Source organism: Prorops nasuta, unplaced genomic scaffold (genome assembly GCF_024137725.1).
Source record: "Prorops nasuta isolate Cenicafe-Biocafe unplaced genomic scaffold, Cenicafe_Pnas_1.2 PNAS00025, whole genome shotgun sequence".
Taxonomy (NCBI): Eukaryota; Metazoa; Arthropoda; class Insecta; order Hymenoptera; family Bethylidae; genus Prorops; species Prorops nasuta.
Window position 1 is genome coordinate 3,241,358 of NW_027116822.1, and position 23,796 is coordinate 3,265,153.

The 23,796-nt window shown below is 48.3% G+C and overlaps 1 protein-coding gene across 1 annotated transcript; it reads right to left on the reverse strand.

The window, feature by feature from the left end:
- Positions 1 to 386: 386 nt before the first annotated feature.
- LOC136782106 (protein lozenge-like) lies at positions 387 to 22,064 on the reverse strand. The gene is made up of 6 exons (XM_066741288.1): positions 21,178 to 22,064; positions 20,833 to 21,063; positions 16,998 to 17,111; positions 12,884 to 13,183; positions 1,839 to 2,006; positions 387 to 1,718 (listed from the first exon to the last, which is right to left on the reverse strand). The coding sequence occupies exons 1-6, from the start codon at positions 21,428 to 21,430 to the stop codon at positions 1,249 to 1,251; spliced, it is 1,536 nt and encodes a 511-aa protein (XP_066597385.1). The 5' UTR covers positions 21,431 to 22,064; the 3' UTR covers positions 387 to 1,248.
- Between the last annotated feature and the right edge of the window lie 1,732 nt (positions 22,065 to 23,796).

Below are 23,796 nucleotides of genomic sequence, written 5' to 3' on the forward strand. Positions count from 1 at the left end.
TTTCCTGCGAAACACGCGAGTCGGTGCTGGCTCGGAAAAGGGCCCGGGGACTCTAGTCTGCGGTTTGGCGCAGTCGAGTCATCCTCGTAAAGAGAGAAGCTTACGAGCGACGGCAGTCGTGACTTATTTCACGATTTTATTCCCCGTGTCCCATTCGTAGGAAGTGTGAGCTGTAAAATTGACGCGAAAAGAAATCGCTCGCACGAGCAGCATGGCGAACGACTGAACAAAGATGGGGAGGTGTTTTTTGGTACTGGAGTTGTGTACTCGTTGGAGATATTGGGGGAAAGAGTGATTTTTGAAAAAATCAGGAGATTCACAGTTTGAGGGTTGATATACGGTAGGAGAGGCGAATGGATGTCGGTCGGAGGGATGAATGGGCGAACGTTAGCCGGGTGATTCGTTGGAAGAGAGGTGGACGCGGTTTGTCGCAAGTACCAGTGTGGCAGAACCAGTTCGCAGGCATGGCAGTGAGGAGTGGTGTGTGCACGGCAGATTGTTCGTCGAGAGAGCGAGAGACAGAAAGCAGAGGAGGGTAGATTGCTAATAAAGGAAGGTACGAGCCGTACGAGCCGTGGTGTACCGGCTGGTCCGACCGCAACTATCCATCGCTTCGTCATTTCCAGCGTGCTTTAAATATTAAATAGAGCTGGCCTCGCTCGTAAAAAGGATTATCCCTGCCCTGCCGGCTTGCCGTACCGGCCAGAAACGACTGCCAACTCCCATCAACACTTTTATCCACCAAAAAATCCACCCCTCCGACTCTCATTAAAATCCTATTCTCTTAACTTATCAGCCGAACCTTTATTTCATGGAAAATATTTGTTTTCATGAGTACCATTTTTCGTGCGCCTAACTCTGTACGCTGTCTTGCCGTCTCTTCAACGTGTAATTATTTACAGGATCGCGCGGCTAGTTTTATACAGTTGTGGAATTTCATTCCTACGCAACTTCGGACAGTCGCGACAGTCCGAATGTATAATGAGATCCAAGTTGACACTTTCAACTGGCTGTTTTTATCACTAACGAGTCGATCGAGTCATTTCGTTCTTGTTTCTTATGATATATATATATATATATGTATAAAGTAGTACACTCGTAGTTTGACACTTTGGAGGAGGCTTTGTTTGGTCGCGAGAACTGGAAACGCACTGATCAAGTCTCGTAGCACACTGTGTATATATATATATATATATATATATATACGTATAGAAGCTGAGTCTCCCAAGGCCTTCTTCCGCAGCGTTTTTAGTAAGGTCTCCAGACGTCGTTTCGCTGCTCGCTCTCCTCGCCAAGAACACCGATCTCCAGACGATTACTGCTGATGGTGAGATTGCCACCCGCGATCGTGACCTGCTCGTCGCTGAGGTCCCCGTGCAGGTGCAGGTGGATCTGGTTCTGGTTCACCGTGCTGTACAGCTGCGGATAGAGGACCATCGGTGCCGGACTGATGTAATTCTGACTGGGATTGTTGTAGTAACCTTGATAATTGGGATTGTAATTGTGGGAAGCCACCGGTACCGGGGTGGCTGGTCCCGGTGTCCAAGAACCGTAATGGTAGCCAGGACTGGCACTTCCGGTACCACTGCCGCCGAAGATATCCGAATCCGACGGTTTCCCAGGCACCAGGGGTAGCGAAGCCGTGGAACTTCCGTGGCTCGGGTACATGGACATGCAATTCGGTGTGTAAGCATCTTGTTGACCCTCCGAGGAAATCACTGTAATATTATAAACCGTGTCTGAGTCGTTTTGGAGGAAAGGGGGGGGGGGGGGGGAAGAGGATGATTTAACGAGTGAATTTTTTCGAGAGAGACTCTTGGAGAAATAAAATATATTACCAGCTGGAACTGGCACTGGTTCAGGGTTAGGATGATGAGAGAGCGGCTCCCCGGGATAAGAGAAGGCTCCGGCGGGTATCGGTGAATAGGATCCACTTCCGGTTGGCGGCGCTGGATAGGACGGGGCCGCCGATGGGTACGTCCATTCAGCCGTGCTCGTGCTCGTATCTGTAAGGAAACGATCGTTTACTTGCATCGGTATACAAGGATGGCGCCTCTTTTCCGGAAAGCCAGCGTATTTTCTTGTCGCCAGGCCTGTCATTATCTCGTCTGCATGCAGCCCGATGGCACGTGGCCTCTCGACGGCCCAGACTTTTCGAAACGCGCACGGTCGGAACGTTGAGTCGGTAACGGGGATTCGAGTGAGTAACACTCGCTTAATTGAGGTGAGTCACGAGCCGGCCGGAAGTTAAATGCTTGCTCGAAATGATTGCTCGCACTTTATGCTTTATACACCTATACATTACTCGCACGTTACCTCGACATCTTTCCGTTTTTCCATCTTTTTCTCCCCACGACCCAATTATTGCAGCTCTCGTATCGACCTTCCGAAATTCGTACGGTCGATAATTTGTCGACTGCTGATAGACGTAAAATAGAGAGAGGGGAAGAAGGGAGAAGAGGAGGGAGGGGGGGTTCCCTCTCTCCAGAGCGCGATTCGATAAAATATCTTCTCCAAATATGACACTTCATCCTTATCTTCCAAACGACACGTACGTATTAGGTATGTTTTAAGTTTTTTCTTTGTTTCTTTGACGCAGAGATCCTAGAATTGCGAGAGTAACAACGACTGGTGACTCAACGATGACGCCACGAAATTTGCGATCCCGCTGGTCTTAATAATAAACGACGAGGTATCGTCGCGTGATTACTCGTTGTTGATGGAGGAAAATTTTGTATGCTTATATTAACGCATGCTCCATATATATCATTAATTCATGGTCCGTTTATTTTGCTCACGCAAAACTCGAGCAAATCTCGCATTATTCCATAACGTTGGATTCTCTCTACGAAAGAGAAAGAACGTTCCAAGATTTTCTGTCTAGTTTTACAGATTATTTACATAAACTGTTAGAGCGCTGGTAGGCTACGTGACAAGTTGGATGAATTATGAAAAGTCCGAGCATTGGCGATTCTCTCTCGTGGACAGTGAGTGTTGTCGCCGATGACAAAACACGGTTTCAAGGGCGAGCCCGAGGAGCGAGCAACGTGTTCCGCGAATCTCCTACCACCTAGCGCTCCTCCGAGCCGAGGGGGCAGCCAGCGCGCGTTGAGTTTCAAAACACTGGCGGAGAGTCAGAAGAGTGAGCAGCCTCGATCCGGCGGCAGTTAGTCCACGAACTCGTCTAATACAGTAAACACGGTTTGGCGTAGGTAGCTCGTAAAAATCCAATCTACATAAAATTCAAGCACCGTTAGATCCTCTGCGGTTTTCACAGTCGAGTCTAACGCGAGGAAAAATTTGTTTGGAAAATATTTAGGAATTTCAGTCGATGGATTCCTTTATGACTGGGACGTGTTCGATCGTAATTAACGCGAACTTATGAATATTAAGAATGGCACCGTTTGTAGCGGGTCATTTGTCACCGTAGGATCCCATTGGAGCTCTTGTCAAAGCCGAACCGCAACGGCGGATAAGCCTGCTAAATTCAATCTAATTTTATTCGTTGTGCGGTTCGAGCTCGCCGTAGCACCGACTGGAAGAAGAAGGAATTGCGATGATATATTAAAGCGCGATATTAAAATTCTTCGTGCGGTCTGACATTTAGCAGCTCATGCTAATTGTGCAATATTTTCTAACGTGCTCCCGCCGATCGTTCATGTACGAAGATGTTGTAGCAAAACTCGGATGAATCAATTGGAGAAAGGAAGAAAAAGAAGAAGAAGGGAGAGAGAGAGAGAGAGAGAGAGAGAGAGAGAGAGGTTTTTTCTAGAAATATTCTTATAATAAGAGCTATGAGAAGCATAGAGTTGTGTATACGCGCTATATTATTTATAAATGGGTTTCTCTCTAGTGATTTTCATCAGTGAGCCAAAGCAAGGTAAGGTCGGGATTTCCGCTGTAACTGTCGCTACGCCTCCGAGTAAAAGGTCGAGTCTTTTTGGGCAATCTCAAAGGGGACCGCCGCGGGGAAGTCTAGGCGTTTGGTGATTACCGAAAATGGCCGTGTATTTGGCGCAATTACCGGAACAACGCTACGGTAACGAAACAAAGGTACTGCGAGACGGGGGACGGCCATCTGTTGGATAATAGTCCGTTCCGAGTCTGCTCGGGCAAACTATGAAAGAGCGTCCTCGTCGTCGGAGTCTCGAGAGAGAGAGAGAGAGAGAGAGAGAGAGAGAGAGATACTGAACGGATGAGGGGGAGGGGTGGAGGATGGTCAATAAGTTTGAAGGATATAAGATAGAAGGAGCTAAAAAGGATTCTATTCTTCGAGTTTCATGGACCAGTTGGTAGCGTCACGCCAACCAAGCAGCGAAACGAGGCTGGGATGTTGAACCTCCGAGCGTGGTCCAGGCCGTCCAGGTGCAGGCGAATCTCGGCCCTCGTCAACAACGTGTTCTTGCTGTTTTGCATTCTCGAAACTAAATCGTCTAATTTTTTTCAGGTGCCGAGGAGCCAAGACACGAAAGTCCCGATCGAGGATGCTTCTCGCGGCTATGTTTAACGCCTCTACTTCGTCCCGTTGACTCCGTGAAGCTCTGCGGGTGTGAAACCACAGTGAGGTGGTTTTGGTGCTTAGCCCCTATCCCCCCTCCCCTATCCTGCAAGCAGCCATCTACTTAACGAACCGTCCATCGACCGCCGTCATTTCGTTGTTTCTCGGCTTCCTCGCGACCGCTGTACAGATCCCTTGGTCACTCGAATTCTATCATCGGTTAATTCTCCTCTCTCTCTCTCTCTCCCTCGACAGAGGGAGAGAGATACAGATCGTAACTGGACTTTTAGCATTTGAGCGAAAATTCCAAGCGACTCGATGAAGAAGCAAACCGATGTAAGAAGAAGAGAAGAACGGGGGGAAGAAGAAGAAGTATGATGGAACGCGGGGCTTCAGTTCCCACCGAGATAGATGCTCGTTGGATCGTGTAACGTAAGTCGATATTGTAACGTCTCACACGTTCTCGCGTGTGCACACGTTATATCGGACAGACACATTCTCTTCAGGATCTTTCCGAAGACTTACGCATACGATCGGCCAGGAAACTGTTGCCCGGTCTCGTATCGCTTACCATATCTCAACGATTTCTTCTTATATAGAATATAGGTATATATATACCCAAGGATAATGTTTCTCCAAAGAGCGACCGTTGCTGATTTTCGCTGCTCGCACGAGCAAAAAATCAATGCTTCGGTAGTTGGTCTCGCAATTGATCTTTCAGAATAGCGTCGAAAACGTCGAGAAGAAGCTTCGATCGCTTCTCGACTAATTTCGGTGACTCGCGATCACGTAAGTCGAGAGCGAGAGAGAGAGAGAGAGAGAGAGAGTCCGGAAACCCCATTCATCGCGAGCGAGAGAGACTTCATTGACCGCGAAGAGGTGAGAAGAGTCGGAGAGAGCTTCGGCCACGATGAGAAACGACAGTCTCTGCTCGAATTTGGTCATCCAAGCCTCGCCTTTTCGCGGTCTAAGTCCGAGACGAAGCCATTGTTAGCTCTCGCACGCAAATTACGAGGATGCGTGCATGCAAAGGACTGTGGCCGCTAAACAGATTTCCTCCTCTTACAAATTCAACCGCGGGTCCAGTAGAGAAAAAAACCACCAGCATCGCGGATCTCAGAACAAACAGGATGAACGAAATTATCCTGGATGATGCGAGAACCCTTTGTAGATGTTCCTCGTGAATGGGACTCCTGGGAAAATTTCATTTCTACCGAAAATTTTATTTTTTCCCTCAGCTGCTATAATATAATATATATCCGGCCATGTTAGAAATTGGCCGAGAGATATTATAACTTTACTCGAATCGCCTTGATAATTTATGCGCGAGCGGAGGGAGAGGCAATGGCGTGGAATTAGGCGTTTAGTCCCAATCTTTCTTTTTCTTGTCACTATATACATATATATATATACGTTCATCGGTCGCCTCCTCGCGTTGTTGGGATCCTTCGATCGTGACGCCAGTGGTTGCACGCGATTTCGTGAATGAGGAGTCCCGGGCATGAATGAGAAGGGCCCGAAATGGCGTGTCCGGAAATTCGAGAGGCCCATTTATGTGACGTAGTGGAGTAATTGTTGGCGAAACCGCTGCTGAAACGCGATAGCCGAGGCTCGGCCGATAGACGTGGCTTATCGTGCAGTTTAGTTGATACAGTTATCTGCGCGATGTACTAAAATTAATTTTGGTCACTGATTTTTCGCGCACTCCCCATTAACGAAGTTGCGGCGCGACCCGTTTAATCGAGGAAATGTTATGGGAGGGTTCTGATGGTAACACGTGTGAATCGATTAATTTAACATATTTTAATTAAGGAAAAAAACAGGATGAGATATATAAATATTGGTGAATTAAAAAAATAGATATGAAGATGGATTATAACCATATATATAATTGTGTAGGATGATGAAGTGGTCAAGGGATTTAGCGACTATGTGGCATATGGAAGAGTGGAGGAAAAGTTGTACGGTTCAATGAGAGGTTGGAGTTCATGAATGAAAGTTCTTAGCCAGGCGTGAATTGCGGACGGTTCATTCAGCAACTCGTCGGGTTCCACGAACCAGTTTCTCGCGTACGCGAAGGTATACAATTTTATACTCGAGTCTCTCTCCTTCGGGGTCTCGCTCGGTTTCCCCGAGGAGGACCCTCGCCCTTTCATTAGCCGAACCGACTCCATCCCGTAGGTAAGCACGTTCCACCCACTCCTCCCCCCTTCCCCGCTCCTTCGGGATAAATACAAAGTCACCGACATATATATATATCACTCGGCCGCACTTTAATTAACGAGAATTTTTCTAATTGCCTCTTTTCACTTCCGCAACATCCCGTTTACACAAAAATATATATACTGTAAATCCAGGAACAGGACCTTCCGCAATTTAATTATAGTACACGCGAGATACACGACGACGGCGGGCGTCGAGCAAGTGTATTTCTCCGTGTAGTCGATATATAGTGGATATATTCCGGACGGTGTCGTTCGAGGAATTTTCGAACGGGACGGTCAAGGACTTTGGAGACGATAGGATTTGGCGAAAGCGATGAGTTAATCGATTGATCGCGCTTCGACCAAAGCGTTGATTGACGATCAATTAAGCGGCGCTAAAAAACCAATTGAGAAAGATCTCGACCTTTTCTTGTCTCCTCCGTTGCTGCTCACCTCTCATTTCTCGTTCCGTTAGATTATTTATCGTCCGCGACGACGACGACGATTCTCCATTCTCTCTTTCTCTTTCTTCAGATTTGATTCAACCGAGTCCCAGAGGAAAGTCTATCAATGAACAGGATGACGCCACGGCGGAGGATGATGATGATGATGATGATGATGATGGGAGAAAAAGGTGGAATTGTAAAGGGAATAGGTAAACGAAGATCCGGGGACTCGGGCTTCGTGCCCTTTCGAGCGTGGATCACGTAACTGCTGCCCTCTCCCACTCCCCTCCCACTATACCATCCTCCAGATCAACACGTTCCGTGTACCAGGCGATGCGATGTTTTTCGGAATTTCATCGAGCAAAAAATACAACTTCCTCCGAACATCCTAATTCGGCCGAACTTCCGTTCTCCGTTCCACTGTGCCCATCTATATACAGCTCCATCGTCATTTCAAGTATCGGAAATTGCAGGGCAAAAATAGCGAAAAGAAAAAATGAGCTCTTCCTGAAAATTGAATTGTATTTTACGCGAAGTTCGAGAGACCGTTGAGGTCTCATCGGGATTACGAGCTCCGATCGGGGTCGAGAATGATTGGAAAGGTCGAAGCTGACGTCACTAAGATCCCAGGAATTTCCGGTGCACAAGCGTGGAAAAAATACTTTAGATATATAATCAACTGTCGCATCGCTATTTTTCTATACAATTCACACTTCCAATTTTGTTAAAATCTCCCCGGAATTGTCGACTCCGATCAAAAAGCTTATTTATATATATACATATATATATATACTTGGACACTCGTTAGATTTAGATTGATGGATGCAAGGTCAGACTGCCGCGGAGGATTTAAAGATCCCGTTGGCTCGGCGTAATGCAGGTATTCGCAGAATTTCACGAGGAATTAGCATAATCTGTTGGCGAAGCGTAGCTCGGTTCATCGTGCTAACCCACACCACACCACGCCACACCTCGCGCGCGCAGCTGCGTAATTTTATCTCGCGAGCCATGCACGGTAAGAGGTCTAGCAGCGTCTTCGCGCGCCGCGGCTGCAGAAAAGAACGCGTTAATGGAAAGAGGAAATGACGTCACGAGAGAGTGAACACTGGAAGCGCTGAACGCTCTAGCCAAATTGTCGCGTGTCAATGCGGCGAGTAATAATTAGGATTGGGAGGAAAGTCGAGGCGCGATCGAACAGAAATTTCCTCGAGCAACTTTTTGCCGGATTTCCGATTTGCGTTTTTGCGAGGCCCTCGTTCCGCAAGGATACCGATGCGACTCGGCTTTCTCCGATTGCTTTTCGAGCGGACGGAGGATTTCGAGTGCAGCACGGAGGCGCCTGGATCCAATCGCCCCAGCTCGGCTACATCCCGCGCTTCAATTTCCATCCCCACTGTTGGAGCCTCTAAAAACAAAAGATTCTACGGATTTTTTCCCCCGGAGAGTATCTGGACCGGAAGTTGGACTTTTCGGAGTGAAGAAAACGGGGAGGCTGGCTCCAGTGGCCTGGAACCGCGTCGTCGTGGGAAAAACCAGCGCGGTGACCGGCGGTGGCTGCGAGAAGGGTTCGACTCCGCTCGGGCTGCGCGCACACCGAGCGGGCATGGCACAGAAGTAAAATAATCCACGAGGTTTCACGAGATTTCAGCTGCGTCCCGAAGGTCGAGGAGAGCGCGAGCGTCCTCGGAGGGTTTCCGCAAAATTTCCGAAATCCAGCAAATTTTATCTCGGTCGGTAGTTTATCGCGTATCCCGGTGGTACGACATCCTTCGTGTCCGTCCAATCAGGTCGGCTTAAGGAAACCCGTGGCAACCGCTTAGCGCACAGACCGCGATAATAAACTCCCGAGCCCTCTCGCTTCCCCCATTTCAACGTATATATATATTCCTCCCCGGACGGTGAGCGCCCGGCCGGGGCTGCCGCAGCCACAGATAAACCGGAAGTATTGGCTCCTCGAGCTTCCAAACGCTCTGTTATCGCCTTCTTTCACGAACCTTCACCATTATTTGTACGCAACTCGAAATCAAAGAACGATTCGACCAGCAGAAAACTAGTTTCTGTACGTAGGGAAATTAATCACGATTCTCTCCTCGACCCGGTGTATGCACGGAAGACATTATACACACAACTGTAATAATAATAATAATAATCGGCGAGAAAATTGGCAGGGAATTTAAAGTTGCACGCAACTCTCGCAAAAGTCTAGTTGGGTGCGGGAGAAAAAATTGTTGCAAGTGCAGCTGGCGTTATGATTGGTCTAGCCAGGCAGTTGATGTATATATACATAGAGTGCTAGCTGGGACCTCGAGGTAAATAAGCACCGGGAAACGTCGTACAACAACAGTTGTCGCGTTCTACGACGGATTTACGAGTTTAATTAAGTTCTGCGGTCGCGTTTGTCATTTTAGGAAGCATCGAAGCCTCGTTCGGCTAAAATTTGCCTCCATTGAATATTCCAGCGAGAAATTGCTAACGAGCGTCCCTTAAAAATAACCTTCCACCTCTGTCTTCGTCGGTCTTTTCCTCATTTTTACGAAACTATCTTGCGAGCACGAGTTAATAGCTACGTGGTGTGGAGCATGATAGGGGGACAGACTGGTGGCTGGGGTATAAGTCGAGATGGGAGTGTGTGTGACACTTTCGTAATTGCCTCGCTACCCCTTTAAGAAACCGACCCTTATTAACACGCCTGACTTTAGACACACTTCTGATAAAGTCAAACGCACATTCCATACTCAATGAATCAAGCAACTTGGCACATGTGCCCTAACCGTTCTCCTAAATCCAGCACGCTCGAGCAAGAAAATTTGTTTCTTTCTATATGTAAGAAAAGAAAAAGACAATTGAAACAAAGGTGATTACGATAAAAGGGGGAAAGCTGTGTAAGAGTGGAATGAGAATTACGCCAAGACGAAATACGAGTTTTCGCAGTGAGCTGAGATGAGGAAGACAATCTCTCTGGAGAGGATTAAAGAATAAGATTAAGAATACAAGAAGCTGCAGCGCGAGGGCCCAAGAGAGAGAGAGAGAGAGAGAGAGAGACGGTGGATATTCGCATTCTTGGTGGCCTGGTGGGCACGTGGGAATCCTTGCTGGCGAGGTTTCTTTCGGCTAGGTAAGGTATATATATATATATATATATATATATATAAGGAGCTCTCTCGCTAAATAGCTAAAGAGGCTAGAGTCGCTCGACGTAAGAAGAATAAATGTCGAGAAGGCAATAAGCACGAGCTGACTGCGACAGAGTGACTGAAGGAGAGAGATGGAGGATCCGAACGAGAGATGAGGATGATATGAAGGAAGAGAAAAGGACGAGGATAAACGTAGCTGGAAACGAGACGTGGAGTCAGACAGAAGGAGTCAGCGCAGAATATACAATCAGTATGATTGTTTGACACCCCATAATCAGTGTCCTTACCCCTTCCACTCGGTCTTCATGATGTCGATCGTCTCTCTCTCTATCTCGGGGCTTCTTCTTGCGCGCGCGGCAGCACCTCGCTCTCTATCCTCCCCGCCGTTCGGTGGCCTGCCTCATTACCCCGATCACGACTCGAGATGAGAAGGCCCGGAGAGAAACGGACACGGTTATATTATAAGAGACAGAAATAACGCTCACTTCCCATTTTTCTTGATTCACCTCGAGGTCGTTCTACCCTTACAACCTAAAATACAGCCACTCCTTGTAACGTACTCCTGCTGTGCTACTGACGATCGTAAATTTTCTTATTATATATGAGTAACTTTTGCGATAACAGATCCAACGGACTCTCTCCATACATACATATATATATATATATATATATATATATATATATATATCTATATATATATATATATCTATATATATGTGTATAGGTTCCTGGACAATTAAATCAGGAAGCAATCGCAGCATTTCTTTCGGTTAGTGTTCCACTTGGTAAAGATTGGCCCCCTGCCCTCCGACCACGCACTCTTCGACAAAAACGAGGAGAATCTCGAGTTTTTTTCGCCGGCTATATTTCTCATTGAAGGGCCGTTCCGTTAATCGAGTGGGCCGAACGAGCCGGGCCTTTCGTCGGATTTTCCTCAGAGGTCAACGACCTCCCGACTACGGTTCATATGGGAAAAATCAGCTGGGGGAGAGATGCTTCGGGAAGGGGGGAGTTAGTTTTTTTTACCAACTCCGGCGGATGATGATCCAGAAATCTTACGGAGATCGAAATTCGATGCAAAATGGAATGCAATTTTCTTTCTTCGAGTCAACCGATTCGAGTCCCTCTCACGTACAAGCAAGACACGTGCAGGTCTGCGTAATACCAGGGATCGATCGAGAAGCGATCGATCGATGGATCGCTGGATCCATGTTGTTTTTGCCCTTCGCCACGGCTTCTCCTTTTGTCTTCTGCTCGCTTCGCTTGCCATGCTTCTCTCCACTCTCCTGGCCGTACTCACTTCGTGATTGCCCCCTGATACTCACGTACGTGAGATTCCGCCAGGCTTCGACCGACCGCTTCGAGCGTTTCGACTCATCGTACCACCAGCCAGCCTTTTTCCACTTTAACATAAACTCCCCACCATTTTTTTCCTCTCCAGAAATTTTTTCCTTCTTGGAAAAAACCACGCAAGACTAGAGAGAGAGAGAAAGAAAAAGGATGTACCGAAACCGTGGGACTTGTATGATCGGGGTGATAATTAAAATTCGCGAGGGGCCAGTAGAGTTCGAGGGTGACACCTGGTGGTGCTTTGGAGAAAGCGGTGAGGGGGTGCAGGAGGTGAGGAGGAGAGGAATCGTGGCAAAGGGAAACCGCAGCGAGCTACAAAGAGGTCTCTCCCGGGCACTGTAGGGGCGCGTCTACTTAACTTTGATCAGCTATGAGGCTGCTCATGCGTGACGAGGCCAGAGCAGAAATAAAGTGCCCCTTCTTTTCCACCTCCGCGTCCCGCCGGCCATCCAGCTCCTTTTTGCAGCCTGAATTGTCCATTTCGAATATCGATCCCCCACCGCTATACATATAACGACCGTCCTTGCGGAATTCGATTAGCGCGAATTCTGCGGCTTTCAAAAATCATCCCCCTCGCTATTACTACGTATTAGCACCTTGGCTCTGCCACTAATATTTCTTCCCGCGCAAAATCGTCGACCAATTTTTTTCCCCGATCGAAATAACAGGAGGCCATGTGCGGGGGAGGGGGGAGGAGGAGGATGTAAAAACAATAGCGGAATACGGATCTAGAGTTTTGCACGTGCATATATATATATATATATGGGAATAGCTGCGAAACGAGCTGTGGGGGGACAGTGCAACGGTGCATCCGCAGCATCTTTGCCAGTGACGTGGAGAGGTAGGATATGAAAGAGGGGGAGGAGGAGGGGGAGGGGGTGGTAGATGGAAACGGCAGGTTGAATGTCGTTATTACGTTGAATTAGAGGGTGCAGAGCCGGAACGAGGTATGAAACTATTACCTCGCGAAACGGTGGATCTCTACCCCCTCTCCTCTCATCCACCTCCCACCACCGGCGGGTGGAGTTGTACTTCGTGCCGAGCTCGTCTCGAAACAACATTATGATACCGGATGAGCAAGCATCTCGAATGAATTTCTCGACGTAGAACGGACCGGAAGGCTCGTTCCTCGTGTATATATATATATATATATACTCGAGGCTCGCTTCGCAAATTTTTCTGACCGACTGTATATATAAATTGCAAATATGCATGATCGATCCTCCGGGTGCGAGGATTCAGCGGACTCACCACCGTGCTGAGGACTGTGCTTGTAGCAGTCCTGATGGCCGGTGGAGTTTGCACCGAGATGCGAGTTGGAAGCCGGTGACACGGTCGTGGGGTTGTTGGGATTGTTGCAGGAGCCACCGACGGAATTGGCCACTCCGTTGTTGTTGTTGCCAGCCTGCAAATGTCCCGCGTGATGGTGATGGTGGTGCTTGTTCCTCCTGTAGGACTCCAGCTCCCGCAGGTGCGAGGTGAAGGAGCTCGGTGCGTCGAGGAACGGTCGCTGGCCCAGACCGAGCGCCCGGAACTGCTGGTGCTGCTGTCCTGAAAGCCCTCGTTATTTTTATCCAAAGAAAATATATGTAGCAACTATGTGTATATAGGAATTAAACGATGGATGTGTAACGATCATAGAGCGCTAGGCGAAGATTTATCGTGAAAAATTCCCAGTGATAAGGAGAGATTGTATTATGCATAATAAATATAACGTATACTCGCGAAATTTGGAATTCGGGGCTATCGTGGCAGCGGGACACGATATCGTTGGCTGGCACTTCCGGCCAGGGGCGGCTGGACTCGATAAATTCCCGGAATCGTTCGGTGGCCGGTTCCCGAGGGAAGACGCTCGTAATTGGCTCAATCGAGTGGGATAATTAAGAAAGGCATCGTATCTGCGCGAATCCTCCACTTCAATGGAATTCCTCGCGTGCCTTTAAACCTCCTCCCCCCTCCCCTGCTCCCGGATCATCCCCGACGGAGTAGTTTCGGCGGCGGGAATACCCACGTCCATCGGTCGCTCGCATTGGGAATGCTTATAGCTAATAATCGGAAATCATGTCAAATCGCAAAATGTATTCTGCCACGGGCCAACAGCCAGCAATCTCATAATCGAAACCCACCAGCACCGTGCCTAGCCTAATTAATATTGTTCGAGCAAGTCCCTCCCCTCTCTTATATAACCTTTCCAATTACATCCAGTCTGTTTCATTCAAAATCACATATAGATAATTTGACATTATTTAATGTTCTTCGTCGATCGTTCGATCTTTGGGAAGAGGGAAAGAGAGAGAAATTCTTTTTCAAGGTTCATTTGTTTTTGTATACATGTATACAATAGAGAGAGAGAGAGAGAGAGAGAGAGAGAGAGAGGTGATAGTGGAAGGTATATATGGTTGAAAAGGGACTAGATTAGGGGAGTGAAAGGGAAATAGAGAGGGGGAAGGAACACCTCTGGCCACGAGGGCGAACGACAAATAAAGTTCGACCGCAAACTACACGAAATGGTTTGGCGAGCCCAGATGGTCAGTCCTCGCTACAAGATTATTCCTCCTTACTGACTACCATCCACTCCGTGCCAAGAACAAGGCCTCTGGTTTCCCTTGTACCCCCACCCCCTTTCTCATCGCCAGCGTCACTACCACTCTCTTTGCCTTCTGGGCCCATGCCAAAGGGTCCCACGACTTCTCACGTACCGGACGCGTAATCTCTTCAAGATGCATCGCGACCTCTCAACACGATTTTCGGACACCTTTTCTTCGGGAAAACATGTCTCGCAGTTGATTCTTCTAACAGTGTTCCGTTATCCCCTCTCCCCTCTTATATTTTCTTCTCGAACGATGAAAACTTTGTTCTTACAGCGAACGATTATTTTTCGCGAATCTCTCAATGTTTAATTGTAGGATTTAATTTTGCAGTGCACAGGTGCGAGGAAAGACGAGACTGGCGAAGACTGGCGGATGATTTTATTTCGGATCACCTAGACGACGGCTGCCCTTTCGGAACGGCGCGTGGAGCGCTTGGCAGAAGCAAATAATTCCAATCTCCGTGGCACGAGTAGAACGGGAGCTTATCTAATCAAAGTGTGGCGACCCCGGGAGAGCGGAAATAAGCGGCTTTTTCCTCCTCTCTAATAACCGCCACCTCCTCCTCTCCCCTCGCAACTCCTTCTTGCACGTCCTTCTTCGCACCAACCCGAACTTTCCTTTCAACGATTCGCCCTTTTTCCCCCTTCCCTACGCACTTTTTTTCGCGATCAGTGCCAATCGCACGAAATGCGCAAAATATCTCCCGACTCTCCGTATTCCTACGCGAGACAAAAAATGAAGGAAAGTATATGTAATAGGAAATTTTTCAATTTTTCAGAAATATTAGAAAACAGAAGAATGCGGTCGACGATTCGAAAAGACGAGTGGAATTATTTCGAGTGGATTGAAGCAATCGCGTTCGAAGGGAAGGGGACGTCGGTGTTGAAAAATAAATTGAAAAAGGACGAAGAGTGTATATTGGCGTGGGAAAATTTTGGTGCTTTGGAGTTTTGAATACTCCGCGCGTATTGGCGAAAGAAGCGAGCAGAGAAATTTAGCCAGTAGTAATTCCTTCGGTATTTATTGAGAGAAATATTTATCTCCGGAAGGGACACGTGATACGGCTTGATTGATGGTAGCTGTCGCGAAGGCAGCCAATTACAAAGGAATCGCGTTCAATTTCGAGCTCTGACTGACACTGGCCAACCACCGATATCGTTCTGCCTCGGGATCAATCAATTTTTCTCCTCTTACCTGGCACAGCGAAATCATTTTAGTCGTGCGCTATACCAGTATCATCCTCTGTCAAGCGTGCTCCAAAACAATGACAGTTTGAAAATTGCGAGTATTCTTCTTCAAGGTCCGAGGTCGAAAAGCTCGAAGCTTTTTCGACTTTGGCGACGAGAAGGGGCGTGTTGTCCGGTGAATCGTGTAATTTGGGAGGGAGGGGGGAGGGGGGAGGGGAGGAGATTAGCGTTATTTATTAATAAGCCGTTGAATGGGAGTATAGCGGATGAAGCTACGGGGGGATTTAACGCGCGTGTGGAATAAGGCACGAAAGGCGACATATTGCAGGGCGTGCGTCGATGGCGTGCAGGATTGGAAATGGGCAGGAATGGGCAGAAATGGCACGGGACCGTCGGTAGCGGCTACCGCCGCTTCCATTGTCTGCCAACAATGCGACACGCGGCCCGCGGACACCTGCTGCAACCCCCACCTATTCACCGACATCATTTCCAAGCATAATCGCGAGCTTTTTGTTCGCCAAAATCCTCCGCGTCTTTTCATAGGTGAGCGATCTCTTATTCTACGAATGCTCGTGCTTTTCCTCCTTTTCGACAAAAAAATTAACGAACCACCAATCAGAGAGGAATAAAATGTTTCACGGCTATAAAAATTTCGGTGGAATTGAAGAATTTACACCTGCGTATGATTGCAGGAGGGGGGAGGGGGGGGGGGGGTGAATCGGGCACGGCGAAAAGGTCAACGGGATCAATCAAAGTGCTGCAGGATTTTTCGAAAAAGCGCAGAGGACCGAGGCCGAACGTTCCACCCTACACGGCCATCAATACTTTATACAACAAATGCGAAACGCCCGCAAAACCCGGCGTACTCGCGGTTTGCTCCGCAACGACTATTAATCCGATATCGAAACAACATTCATTTTTTGCGTCCCTCGGAAATAAGTCCCGATTGCTCTCAGCATTACTCCCGAGGAGAGCTTCGAAGATGATCAACTATTCAACGTTCTATATAATAATTTTTTATCGTAGAATAAAACACTAGAAACTTCGCTCGCGCGTCCTGTCAAAACGCATCTCTGTTTTCTTCGATGAAAAAAATTCACTGCAGGTTGTGTTAAACGAAAATTGCGGAAATATACTGTTAATTTCTGCCAGGCCTATATATCTCATCGTGAAAAATCAGATATAACGAACAAAATAATACAGAGTTCTGGAAAAATAAACCTATGAAATTTTGATCAGCAGGAGGATCTGAAAAATTAAATATTTGCCGATAAAACGGGATTAATAGTGAAACGGAAGTTGCCATATTTTGCGGGAGGATTTTTTTTCTACAAAAATAAGGGGAGAGGAAGCGTGCGTTTGAGTGTTCGCAGCGTGTGTAGGTGCGCGAATTTCAGGGACCACTGCATCATCGAGCACCATCTGCCCAGTAATGACACCCATTATCGTGTATATACACCAACTTTGCCTAAATTATGAAAGCATTATATGCATCTCGATTTTTAGTCTAGTCGATTTTTCTCCAAGTTATGGCGAAAAACATGGCTGGAAGGTTTATGAAATAAAATTACAGTTATTAACACTTACTCGTTTTTGATCTGGGCTCCCTGGGGCCATCCACGGTGACTTTAATCGCTCTGGTGTAAGTGGCCACTTGCGGGGGTGTGGTGGAAACCGTAATTGTAATGCTGAAGCTCTTTCCTGAAAAAGAAAGGAAAATGGTCAAACGATGAAATAATATTATATTTTATTGTAGAAAAAAAACAATAAATGAATATTCTACACGTCGTAGCACCATGTATATGTTATAGGCTGGAAAATGACGAGAGAGAGAGAGAGTTAAATTTAAGGGGAAAAATCTTGTCAGGCTTAATGGAATAAATGATTGAATACAAGAGCCTACTTTGTAGGGGGAGTTGCGGTAATTATTCGGTGCCATTGGCATTTAAGTGTGAACCGGGCTGTGCAAAGGGGGTGGAGCACGCGCGTGTACATATATCATTGGCGAAGGTCTGAAGTCTGAAGGTCCGGTATATTAATTCCCTCTCCATAAATGTCCGGAGAAGAGATTGACTACGAGCTCTTAAACGGCCCATTCGCTAATATGCATTCGGTAATTCGCCGGTCTCACCTTCTCCTAGCCCCTTTCCTTTTTCTTCTGGCAAAACTATTGTCTCTTTGTCGACTGCATCTGTCATGTCGGCCCTTTAGGACCATTCGGCACTTTGAAGCCAGACTGCCTTAGAAGCCACACATAACTCTAATAATTTATCGAGTCTCCCCCTCCCCACCTTCCCTCCAACGCCGATACCAATCTACCTATAGCTATAGCTCTTATCTCCGCACGTGTGTAACGTGAAATAGAGACCGACCAAGAGGAGGACCTCTGAATTATTTTCCAAACCGTGCAGAGCCTCGGGATATTTTTCAACATAAGAGACTGGGTCAAGGTTGAAATTCGAGGGATGAATCTTGCGAATCGATGAGGAGAGCCGGGACTCGAGCTGGCAGGTGGGGGGGGGGGGGGTGGAACGGATTTCGGCTTGGGGTTGGTTCTGCTGCGTACACACACACGCATATAGGTATGCATAAGGGAGCAGGAATATAACGCGCCGCGCAGTCAGTTGCAGGCTGGCACAGGCTAGGTGAGCGGTGGTGGTAGTGGGAAGAGGAGAGAGGGGGTGGAGGTGTTTGATGCCGGTTATCATGTTGACAGACACAACGAGGTAGACCGTTCTGCACCGAGGGGAGACAATTACAAATCGTTGACGTTTACACCAACGCGTTAGATTTTCTCCCTGATGTCTGCTCATTTTCTTCCCATGTCAAATCGAACGTATCCTCCTGGTAGAGGCATAGCGATGTATATACGCGAATAAAAAATAAAAAAATGAAAAATATTTTCCATAATCATGCTCTACTCTCGAGTTTGAGATTTTCGTAGTTGGGTCCAGATGGATCCAGAGAGTTTTTTCCTGTAAAGCTGTTAAACTTTGAATAAAGGAGGGGATGTAACGTGGAATGTTAAATTGCGTTAAGTGGGAAAACGTGGAACGTGAAAACGCTCTAGGTTCTCTGTACGGGAGGAGAGAGAGAGAGAGAGAGAGAGAGAGAGAGAGAGAGAGAGAGAGAGGTGGTGGGGTGACGGAGCGTGGCGGGCCGTTGGAGTCCATCGTATTTGGGGCTAATAATGCCTGCGACCCCCCCGTGCCGAGGCTGCGGTTAATACTCGATGATGGGAACGGTCATCTGCAGAGACAGGAACGTGCATTCGCGAGAATGGACAGACGGCCTGGACAAAACCGGGCCACGCGTGTGTGTCACCTATATGGAAGGTTTGCTGCTGCAACACCGAGACGAGATACCACCACCCCCACCTCCACCCCTCCCTCGTCCACCCGTCCATCCAGAGCCACCACCTCCACCCACTATCACCCACACACGTCCAGAAACCACTCGAAACCATCCGTTAATACTACTTGGCTACTGTCGTTGCGTTGCGTTGCGTCGCGTTGCGTTGCGTTGCCGTTCGTGCCGCCACGTAGAGCTATACATACATACATACATACATATATATATATATATATATATAGGCAAGCCCGAGAGGGGGCCCTATATACTATAACTGCCCTGCGCTGCAGACCTGCAGACTCTCCCAACAGGATGTCTCTGCAATTGTCAAATAATTACTATCGCTGGTAATTTCGCCCGTGTCGATATGGACTGCGGTAGATTACTAATTATAGCCACAACAACCTGATGATGGAACCTCCTCCCACTACCCTCTTCCGCTCTCTACCCAATTTCTTTCTCCCCCCACCCCCCAATCTTCCCCCAACTCTTACAGCTCCTACACACCCTTCGTCTCCAAAATCAAGAAAAATAATAGACTCTCCTTGCCGAGCCGCGCCACGTTCTGCAGTTTCTCCAAGAAGGAATAACGCGAGCTTGTTGCTAAATGATAAAACTGTATTTGTAGGCAGGCTTGAATTTCATTGTTCAAACCTGGCGGTCACGTGGTTATTGATATTTAACGAGATGTATAATTGATGCGTTTAATCGCTCGAATGAAATATCTATCGAGAGAATAAGGATGATGGTTCGCTTGAAAAATGCCCAAATTTTCTGCTTGATTTTGGTCGGGGGATGCTCGATCGAAGAGCGATTAGATTCTATTTGATTGTGCAAGGTGTGCGCGTGTATGGGATAGAGTTGAGGTTTTTTGTTGGACATTTTTTTTTGCATATATATATATGTGTGTGTGTGTGTGCAGGTATCGTAGGAGCTTCCGACAGTTTGGGATTCAATCAAATTAATAAGTCAGGGAGAGACAATAGTTGTGTGGATGATAGGAGAGGGCTCGTCGAGGGGTGGTTTGGTCAATCGACGAAATTGAGTATTACGGATTATCGAGGAGAGATTGGAAAAACCGAAAAATGCACAAAGGGATTGAAGGACCGGCGAGGGAAGTGTCTCTTTCGCTAATTGATCCGCTTCCTGGCGCGGGACCAGATGGAAATCGCCACGCGATCCCCGTCGTCATGATGAAATCAAATGAAACATAAATGATGCCATCAGCGAACGCTACGGGAAGCTCTTGCGTTATGAATTAACGCCACCCTTCGCCACCCATTGCAGCGTTGTTGCTATTGTATGTTGCTATCGCGTCGATCACGCGCAATTTCCCATCGATCCTCCGCCAAATTTAATTGGGTCAAATAATATATATTTTTAGCCATACGACATGCTTCTGGAAATTTCATTTGATTCCTAATTTTGTTCTCCTTTTCCGTTGGTCCACCCCCCTCCCCCATTCCTCCAGTCGATACACCGCGCCATGCGAGTGCTCCGTGCACCGAGAAGTCATTTTTCATTGAGTTTTAGCGAATACGAGGAATGGGAGTAAAATCGATTTGACGTCCCTTTGGCCCTAGTCGACAGGATGATTTCTGATTTACGAGTAGTTGTTTCGGTCGGGGCTCGCGGCGGACATCGAGTAATGACTCTGGGGGCGGCGGGAGTTAAAGGGGTGGAAGGGGGTGGCCTGCCTGGCTGATGATGATGATTACAATAACCGTGATTTTAGAGGGTTGCCCGCTAAAATCGTACCAGCGGTCCATCTACATGAGACCGGCCTTTTTGCTTTTCGAACGTCAACGGATTATAACTCGAACGTCATGTGCAGAGAATTTCATTTCGATGATTGCGCGCGACGATTAAAATCTCTCTTCTAGTAGATATTCGTCATTTCTCTCCCTTATTCTCCCTCTCTCTCTCTCTCTCTCTCTCTTCCGCCCTTTCAATTTTCTTGTTTTCCAATCAACCCTAAAAGAATTTTCTATTCACGAGCAAATCTATATTTTGTTCGGTGCAAAATTCGAAGAAACGAAGAAGATGGTAGTTGACTCGAAGAAAGACTAACCTCTTCCACTCCTGCCGACGAACCTCAAGTCATTAAATTTGGCCACTTGGTTCTTCATGAGAGCGGTGGAATTTCTGAGTTCCGCACAGCAGTTCTCGTCATTGCCTGCCCTTACGGTGACCAAAGTTCCGTCGCCAACCTCGCCGAGTGCCACTACTTTGAAGGCTACCGGGAGAGTCTTGTTCGATCGCCAATGAGTCGGCAACTGACTGCAGAGAAAGTACGGAGAGCCTGAAGAGAGAGAAGAATTTTTGCGTTATTTTTCTTCCCGTGACCCTTCTAACGGGGACGAGAGTAAGGAGAAAAGACGTAAAATTTGTAGGTTAGGATCGAATCGGTATTTACCTGTCCTGACGAGTTCTCCAGGATGCTCGGCCTGAGCCTCACCGACGAGTCTCTCGGTCCACCAGAGCTCGCCGACGGCTGCACCCTCGCTCATTTCACCAGCGCCGCCACTAGCGTCGCCCTCGTCGGCCTGATACCTGGTGCTCGCCCCCTGAAGCGGCGCCAGAGAGGAGCCGACCGGTCCGGCACCTTCGTGGGATCCAACCGAACCGAAATTCTCCCCGCAGCCAACGGAGCCCACCGGGAGATGCATCCCATCGGCCAGTAGCCGCCCCTCGTCGCCCTGACCACCACTCTTCGACGTCGTGATTCTTCTGTTCTACTTTACCGGCCGAGCGCTCTCCACCTCGCAACTTGAATCGCCGGCCAAATCCACCCTCTCCCGATCTTACCAATTTTCAACGCGGATCCTTCCTCCCTGGAATGGCACAAATTCATCTCACAGCGAAATATCTCCGATCCTTCAGCATCAGCCCCGCAGGAGCGAGCTCGTTAAAACGTCTTGCTCCATTTTACCGTCCGAGCGAGTTTCGCTAATCACTCTGGCGCGCGCACAGATCGTCACTTTAACCTTTCGACGCACTTGGGACACCAGCCTCGTCGCGGACTCTCGCGAAGACTCTTCCGCTTCGTCCAGCGCTGTTTCGTCGGCCAGGGAAGAGGGGAGGAGCGAGTAGATTTGGAGGTTAGGAAATTTTCCGGAGTCCCAGCGGCGCGCGTATTCCAGTGGAGTTTGTAGTGGAGCGGACCTGGCGTTATTGGAGCGCGCGGCCACGGGAGCACAAGGAAGTCGCGTGCACGTCAGTCGCGTTCGGCGGTGCGCGACGAAATGCCGCGCAGTGCGGCTCGCTGCTCGGGCCGCGTGTTTGCCGCGGAAGCGAAGCGAACAGCTTAAGCGCTCCGCTCCGCTCCGCACCGCGCTTCTCGCTCGGCCCCCGCCCTCTTCTTCTCGCCGAACCATCCCCACCCCCCGTTGCGACCGCCTCTTAACGCGACAAACCAGTCGCAAAACTCATAAAAAGCCTCCCCCTGTCTCTCTTCGTCTCCAACCCCCGCTCCCCTTCCCACCAAAATTAAGGACCGACGAAAAATTCGCCAATTTTTCGTCTCCCCCGAATTTGCAAAAATAAATAGGCCCTTTCTCGACCAATTTACCATCGAACGGCGGGAATGCACCGCTCCTTTCCACGTACCGCTCGCTGAGTAAACTTCCGAGTACCCGCATGCATATATGTGCTACGCGACGCGCATTTCTAATTAAACGATTCGTGGGAATACCCGCGCGTCACCGAAATCGCATTTGCATATCGCGATACGAATGCTTTTCCATCGCCGATGAATTATTCCAGTAGAATTTACGCACGGCCTCTTATTAATTTATATATCTGTAGAATTTTTTTATTCCGCTGCTCTTCAACGTATACAGAAATTTCAATATTGCTTCCATGCAGGGACGAGGAGAGTAGAGATTTTTCTTTCGGAGGGATCGGAGCGTCGTTTTCAGAGGTAAATTGGGTGGAGGAGAAGGAGGGTGGGGGTGGGGGGTGAGATCGCGGAGATTCTGTGCGAAGCGTAACAAGTGTCCGCTGACGTCACGCGGCTTTCTGGAGGCGGAGCCTTTCACATCTAGGACGACAGGTGGGGGGAGGGGGGGTGGGGACTGCGAGATGGTTCGCCCCACCCCCGCGATTTTGCTCATTCGCGCCTCCACCTTCGAGCTTCGTCTCCCTCCTCGAGACCTCCTCGTCCTTCCCCGGAAGACCGTTTTCATGCCGGCCAATTGCCTGCCAGCATCTAATCGCAACGTTGAATGGTTGACGAAAAATCTCTACTCGTTATTCATCTCTATTGTATATAGCATATATATACATATAGAGTATACGACCGATAAAAAAAGGCCCCATTAAATTCGCCCCCGACCAAGAGCTCTCCTTATCTCTGACAGAATAACGCGTATAGCGATTCTCGTTGTATACGCGTAGAGAGCAATTCTACGATGCATTTGCGTTATATGAGAGAATCGATGTGTCCTTCCCCCCTCCTACCTCCCCCCTCGCGCGAAATTCCAACTTGTGGCGAATCTCGCTGCGATACCTCGTAGTACAAGAGCCGTACCGAGCGGAGAGACAGACGCGGAGGGAACGGGAAGACGGTTAAAGTAGCCGGGGGTTCCGCAACGCTACCGTTTATTGCACTGCGGTCTGCTAAACTGCAATCGAGGAAGCAGATGCGGTTTCACTCGTTCGTGCGGACTCGCAAGAACGTAATTAGCCCCCTCCGAAGCGAAAGGTGGTAGGGGGATGGGGTTGTAGCCATAGGGATGGTACCACCGTCCATTTCACGCTTCCTCCTTCCAAACCCGATCAACTGTTTATCCTCCGAACGACGAAAACTCACACCCCCGGTGCACCAGGTACCACCCCCCGAAGGAACATTGATTTTTCGAGAAAATGAATTTAACGCTCGCTCGCGCCGTGATTTCCCTTATCGAGGAAGTCCACGGAGTCATTAGGAGATAATTTCTGGTAAGCCTGGCTAGATGTTTTTCAATATACAGGATAGGGGGACGGTCGGCGCCGTTCTGTTTGACACTTTCCTCTTATCAACGATGCTATCGTC

Excerpts from the sequence above, each read along its gene's own strand:
- LOC136782106 (XM_066741288.1), bottom strand. The coding sequence starts at position 21,430 with ATGCATCTCCCGGTGGGCTCCGTTGGCTGCGGGGAGAATTTCGGTTCG. Across the intron at positions 21,064-21,177 it reads TGGAGAACTCGTCAGGACAG|GCTCTCCGTACTTTCTCTGC; the intron begins GTAAATACCGAT and ends CTCTCTCTTCAG. Across the intron at positions 13,184-16,997 it reads GGAGCCCAGATCAAAAACGA|GACAGCAGCACCAGCAGTTC; the intron begins GTAAGTGTTAAT and ends GAGGGCTTTCAG.